Source organism: Poecilia formosa, unplaced genomic scaffold (assembly GCF_000485575.1).
Source record: "Poecilia formosa unplaced genomic scaffold, Poecilia_formosa-5.1.2 Scaffold14, whole genome shotgun sequence".
Lineage (NCBI taxonomy): Eukaryota > Metazoa > Chordata > Actinopteri > Cyprinodontiformes > Poeciliidae > Poecilia > Poecilia formosa.
In genome coordinates, this window is record NW_006799953.1 from 2,527,663 (window position 1) to 2,534,984 (window position 7,322).

A 7,322-nucleotide genomic window follows, 5' to 3' on the forward strand; every position below is an offset into this window, starting at 1 on the left:
CAGAGTGGTATTTTCATTTAATCCGTGCTGTATGTTCAGCTTGTCAACAGGTGCACGATTGGCAAGCCCACCGACGGCCAGCTGCACGTTTCTGGCCGACAAACAGAGCGCCTCCCCGGAGCTGAGTTTGCCTTCAGAAAGTGTGAGACTGCTCCGAAGTGATAGCTCATGCAAACATATTTTGGAACTTTCTCGACTTGTGCGTGTAAAAGAAAAAAAAAGAAAAAAAAAAAAAAAAAACGATAAACAGAGTGGTATTTTCATTTAATCCGTGCTGTATGTTCAGCTTGTCAACAGGTGCACGATTGGCAAGCCCACCGACGGCCAGCTGCACGTTTCTGGCCGACAAACAGAGCGCCTCCCCGGAGCTGAGTTTGCCTTCAGAAAGTGTGAGACTGCTCCGAAGTGATAGCTCATGCAAACTTATTTTGGCGCTTTCTCGACTTGTGCGTGTAAAAGAAAAAAAAAGAAAAAAAAAACCAGGTCACTGGGTTGTGGACCCATTTATTTAATTAGGAGTAGCTGAATAAAAAATGGATGATAATCAAGGGCAGGGAACTCATTTCAGCGCTGTCAATCAATAACTCATTCAGCAATGTTTTTTTTTCGCCTCCGTTCCCCTAAAGGATCCAGATATTCCCTCCGTAACTGAACACTGCATGTTTCCAGTGTGTGTTGTTGTAATGTGTGTATTTCTTCTGCCTTCCTTTTTTTTTCCTCCTCCATGCTGGAACATTTTGAGTGCTCCATTCACAGGACGGAGATCACGTATAATAGAAATAAGTTGCTGTTGAACATATTAACGATATGATGATATATTACAAATATACCAGACAGACTGCTGGGGGATACTTCTAAATGACAAAGACACAGCATGTCGCCTCTTGCATCTACCACACCAGCTTGTGGACTACACACACAGTAGCGCTCATTACACAGTGCATAGCGACAGCTACATAGCAACTGCTGCCGACTGCTTAGCAACAGCTGCAAAGACCTCAAGGATGGGGGTGGGGAGAGACAGGGGTTTCATGGGGTGCATAAGATGACACCATTTTTGTTCACAAATGCCATTTTTTGCTACTTTAATTCCACGTCGAGTATTATTCCAGAGTGAGGCTCTCACTGAAAGTGTTGTTTTCTTTTCACCTGCCCACAGACATCCGCTCCCTCCCCGACGTGGCGATGACCGGAAACTGCACGACCGAATGCAGCGAATTGGGTCACTCGGATGCCTGCTGGATGCCGGGGCATCCCTCCCCCGTGCGGAAGACCAGGAACCCCCCCAAGCTCTCCACATTCGTGCCTTACCAGGAGAGAGGGAGTCTGGGTCGCCTGGCCAACGGCAGCGCCAGGCTGGGTGGAGAGGAGCACCGGTCGCGCCTTCCGCCCTCCCGCAGTGCCTATTCCAGCAGCGGCCAGGACGCCGGTCAGGACTGTCCCGTAGAGGAGATGCCCCTGAGCGTGGCCTCCGAGTTCCCGCCCACGTCCCCTTCTGCTCACACCCCCAAACGAGAGATTTACCTGTGAGAAACAGATCGGTACACAAAACAAAAGAAAAGCTACACCCACTTCAGAAGAAGAGAGAGAGAGAAAGAGAGAGAGAGAGAGAGAAAAAAAAGACTGTCCACATTCTAAAGCCTACAGTTGGGTTGTAAGTAACTATCGGTCGTAACTCATTTAATCACTGGCATGAACACTCGTCATTTCTGACTCAAATTATCAGCTCATCAGCAAATCTTGGAACGATTCCACCAAGATAATTGATGCACTCCCTCGTTTATTTATCGAAGCTCTCGACGGATACGATCCAGAAAGTTAGACAAGAATCACAAGTGGAAATAGCGACTTTAGCAGTGACTAATTCTTGTTGTAGTTAGGCAAGGCCCAGTCTGTGAAGTGAGTTCTTGAAAGTTGTGATCAGTGCTCTTGTGCCATTTCTAGGTATTATTTAATAGACAGCTAATCTGGCCATATCAGAAGGCAGAACACTTGAGACCAGGAGTTAGATCAAATGGTCGTTCTTAATGTACAGAGCTGTAAATACATTTGAATGGTGTGTTCTACATATATTTTCGTCTGGCATAATCTTCAAAGAATGCCTCTGAATTTTAGCATATTTAAGCTTTTCTTTACTGCTGCTGTGTAAACTTGACTGAAACCGTCTCCCAGAGAGGGACTCGATACTGTGGAAAGGCATTTATGTGCTCCGCAGTATACCACGCGCCCCCGCGTGTGCACACACATACACACACACACAGACACCTTTGACCCCTAATCATAGTAGAATGGCCTTTACCTCCGCTCCCTGTAGAGCTCCACCACTGCTGGAGAGAACTGTGTGGCAGCATTTAAAGCGACATTATGTCCCACTGACTTGCAGCACTGTGACCTGTCGTTCATCATGAAAACGGTTGACTTGGCCACCGAACCCGGAGGGTCGCGATGACCAAACGCAGAGGTCCCCAGATACATCCTGATTGGCTTTTTGCTCCCTACTTGAGATTATACCAGTTGCAGAAAGTTTCTGTCTGTTGAGACAATCAGATGGGCTTCACGTGCAAGACGCAATTCGTTTGCATTCGATTACCCTCGCAGTTCACAAGAATTGATGTAGATCTAATGAATGAGGATCTACTTTTTAGGGGTTTTTTTGTTTTGTTTTGTTTTTTTAAAGGCGCTTGAGTGCTGAGAGCTACATGGGTTACGGTTAGTTTTGGAACCGAATATCATAGCAGTGAATTCGTGTAAGCTATCACATAGGTGAACCCACCTTGAATCCAGAATTCAATTTCATAATTCATTGCAGTAAGAATAAATACGGGCCTGAGATAAAAGAACATAAAATTTATATTTAAGATTCAATTTCAAGTCTGCATTTGGTTCTTGATAATTCAGTGCAATTATATTCTTTGTGCTGTTTATTCTTAAACAAAATAAACGTTTAATTCTTTTCAGATTTTTTTTCCACTTTGCAACCATAAGATTCAGTGCATTTCATTGAGTTTTCATGGAATAGACCAATAATGTGTGTGTGTGATACAAAACTGCTACATTACTCTAAATACATCATTCTCACAGTGAAACAAGGTGGTGGCAGTATGATGCAGTCCAACTACTTTGCCTGAAGCAGAGATTATGCCTGCATTTAAGATGTGTCACTCAAATTTGAGCAGCTTTTGCATCACACAATGACATAATGAAACATGGCTGTAGCAGTGTTATGTTGTAGAGGCTGCTTTTCTTCATAGAAGTTGCTAGGAGCTGATGGGAAGACGGCTGAAATTATACACAGGGTAATTATTTAACAAAATAGGCAAACTAATTTATATAGAAAATGGACAAAACTCGTCAAAGACATTCCCAGAATGCACTGCTGCCGCAGTAAAAGGGTAGCTTTTACAAAGGTCTTACTCATTATGGAAACTCTTTTTCCAGATTTTTATTTCTAGCAAAATTGAAACCCGTGCATCTTTATTTTTATACATAGCAATTATGTGCAACAGAAATGTTGGTCTATCACACTGAACTCCAGTGAAACATTTAAGTTTATGATTGTAATGTGAAAATTATTAGAGTACGCAGACTCTTGCAAGGCATTGTGCAACACAGGGTGGAACTTAAACTGAAAATTCAAGTGTAGGATTGAAGCATGCGGCATTGCTCTTATTTAGATATATAAGTGTCTCTATATTGAGGACAATATTTTTTATTCATTTATTAGGCATTTTCATTCTCCGACTCATGAACAGAAAATAAAAATAGGGTATTCCTGGGGGATTTTTTTTTTTTTACCTTTATACAGATTTTCCAAGTAAATTTGAAGGATATGTATGAATGGCACTATGTATTAGGCGATAATTGGATGCTAATGATGACTCCACTAACCTGCACTACAGCATCGTAGCGCTCGTCGGCGTCTTTGATTTAAACATCGATTTGATTAGATTTGTAGATACCTTTCACCTCTGCAGAGTATTTCCATAGTGAGATTGTGCCTCTGAGTGAGGGTGGAGGAGCCGAGAATGGACATTTCCTAATTAGGGTGAGTAATGAGTCTTGAGCTGGGGCATGTGTGAGTGCACCCCCAGGACAAGGCACCCACCAGACAATGCAAATCCACCCACGGAGCTACAATCATTTAAAGCGGGGGTATTTTTAACAGCACTTTACCTCATCGCGCTGCCCGCTGCAAGCCGCAAGTCAGGCTGTTTAAAAGCAGAAAACATATGGAAGATTACTGGACATGGCCATGATTAAATAAGCTCAACAAATATCCTGCCTTGAGGGGGAGAAAGCACATTACGCCACTTTCAAAGCCATTTAGCAACCGAAATAAAAATTCTGACAACAAGCCATGATACACTGTGATTAACCTCCCTTCCCCCAGCCATCTTGGAGCTGTGGATTCACCAACGGAAAGCAGCGGGTAAGACCGCTGACCTGGAATTAATGACAAGTGAGAAAGATAGCAACGAGTGATAAAATGAATGTCACAAAGCCTCAGTCGCAACTTTGTCTATTCGAATACTTTCACTCGATTCTGGTTCGCCGACAGGATCAGATCGTGTCTCTTTTCTAGCCTAACAATCACTAAAGTAAATCTGGAAAATAATCCCTGGTGGTCTCTTTGATAAACCTCAGATATGATTTATAAAAAGACAACTATTTATTTATTTATTTATTTTTTCTGTCTGAGATTAAATTATCCTTTCCTGTTTTAGGTCAGTTGGGAAAAGCAAAATCTAAGATCAATGAGACAGGGACTTTTTTTTCTATTACATTCTTCAAATATTGAAGTTTACATATAGATTACATGTTTACATGTAGACACGCCTGTGGATGTGTTTTAGAGCCACACCTAAAACACACTGCTTTCTGATGGGAATACCTGGGAAAGAAAAATAAATAACCAAGATATCAGGACTAGGATTGGGAATCTCCACAAGTCTGGTTTATCTTGATTTTAGATGGTTGAAGGTGCCACATTGTTCAACCAATTATTCACACGTACAAGCATCTAAGTAATGTCCAATTATCTTACTTTTAAGGAAGGTTACAATTTCTGGGTTCCAGAGAAGAACTTCTGATTAAAAAAAAAACAAAAAAAATGTATTTCAACCTCAAAACAAAAACAAAATAACTTTAAATTAGGCTAACTGGAAATTACAAGCACAGACTTGAATCTTGGTAGACATGTTCTGTGGTCTGATAAAAATGAAAAACGTTTGGCCATAACTTTTGGTTTGGCCCTATATTCAGTAAAGAAAGGGAGAACTTAAAGCCATAGAACACCAGCTTAACTGTGAACAGTACAGTACTTGTCTGCATAATGAAGACAGACAGTCACGGGGCAATATAGAAGCAACATCAACCAAGAAGTTTTGGTAACAACTCTAATAAGAGAGGCTGTCGTAGAGTTGGGCAGTCCAACGGTCCAGAAACTCCAAATACACTCGGATGCTGTTGTGAGTTTTTACAGATTATTGTAATGGAGTCGCTCTTGTGACTCGGTGATTCCACCCACTAGCCAATCAGCGACCAACAGTCTTCTGACATCATGTTTTCAGCCCAACTCCGCACGCTTGGAACTCCAGCAAATTAGGTTTTAAAACAAAGGTGCTGGTACAACATAACCCTTAATAGTGGAAAACCCTTATAGCCGTACAGAGCCCAGTCAACCCTCACTGAGTAGGCAGTAGCAGACAAGGGCCAAAAGTGGCTTAAGGCTGACAAAGTCAGTGACCATCACAAAGCCCTTATCTCAGTCCTATAGAGAAATTATGGGCAGAGCTGAAAAGGTGTGTGTTTGAGCGACGAGGCATGTAAACCTGATGCAGCTACACAAATTCAGTGAGGAGGATGGAGACAAATTGTAGTAGTCTCTTGTGAGAAGCTTGAGGAAGCAGACCCATAATGTTTCACCAAAGTCATACAGTCTGAAAGGCGATTCTAGTAAATACGAAGGAAGTGTATATGCAAACTTCTGACTTGCAACGATTCTCTAAAAAAACTATCTCTTGTTATTATTTTCTGGCAATTAAGAAATATTTTTGGTAGTCCTAGCTGATCTATAACAGGAAAGGTTTAGTCTGATTTAATGGCAAACAATGAGTCCTGAGGCTATATTAATTTTTTTTGACAGTATTTGTAAATATCTTGTTTGAACAGAAATGGCTTAACAGGAGATTTAAAAAATATAAATAAATCAAACATAACAATCATAAAAACCCAAGCCCACCTTGTCCACCTCTTTTCTGGTTTGATGAGCCAGCCTGACCTCCTGTTGCTCACAAATGGGGAAAAACAAACAAACAAAAAATACATATCACCAGGATTGCCCTTTCTTCTGAACTCAAGCTAAGCGAACTGTGTTTACTTCTCTCTGAAACGAAGATGCTCCTCTTGATAAAAGTTTGATGCACCTAAATACACTCAGACGTGTGTTGGATAATGTTTAATTTGTACTTTAACATTGATTTAATGTTGGAATCACTTGAGTATATTTTACCTCTCTGTAATGTGTATTGTATGGTGATCATTTCTGTGCACAGATGGACAAATTACAGTAACGAAATTGGCAAAGGCGGTTTGTTTTCCCTTTCGTTTTTTATTTTTTTATTTTTTATTTCCTACTGATCAAAGACTCTCTGCAAACTGGCTGTGTGAAAAAATGAAATCTGTCGGTGGCGTTAGTGTACATAGATCCTCACAACCCCAAGTCTGCTGTTCTGCGGGCGACGATTTTTAGCATGAATCCCAAAGATGATTGGTAGAAACTGTTTACTCGTTTTAGTTCTATTCGACGTCCCACTCTCTCCCCCAGACGGAACTGAAATCGACTGAACATTTCATCTTTTTTCCACAGTTCATCTAGTACAAAGACAATTGCCTTGAAAATATGTCTTTGCAAGAGAGAATCTAGTTGTTATCCTAAATGTTGGTATATTTATATAGGATAAAATGCTTGTGATGCCATGTTTTTGTACAGTTTTATGTACATACAAGTGAAGCTTTCTAAAAGTTGAGAAAAGCCGATGGCATATAAAAATTGTAACATGTTTTATTGAGATGTGCACATCTTGCCTTGGTTGGATTGACCTTTGCTGAGTCAGTGTGAATGTGGCCGTTCTATGCCTGCACTGTAGTCATTCACCGGCTCTCACCTCCTGAGGACTTAATCAGTTTTTTCTGTTTATCGTGAACAGTGGATTGTCTTCTCTTACCAGTTTGTTAAACTCCTGTGTTCTGCTTTGTTCTCTTTCCGCATGTTGGCAAATTCTCTTGTAATACTGTAAGTCCTCATGAACTTTGTAATAAAA

The 7,322-nt window shown here is 41.1% G+C and overlaps 1 protein-coding gene across 1 annotated transcript in view; it reads left to right on the top strand.

Annotated features, from left to right (window-relative positions):
- Positions 1–6,302, top strand: part of pcdh1a (protocadherin 1a) — a 122,278-nt gene extending 115,976 nt beyond the window's left edge. The window contains exon 5 of the mRNA XM_007545910.2: positions 1,160–6,302. Coding sequence (XP_007545972.1) covers positions 1,160–1,530 — 371 coding nt within the window. The 3' untranslated portion in view covers positions 1,531–6,302. The remainder of the gene's footprint in view (positions 1–1,159) is intronic.
- Positions 6,303–7,322: the final 1,020 nt, after the last annotated feature.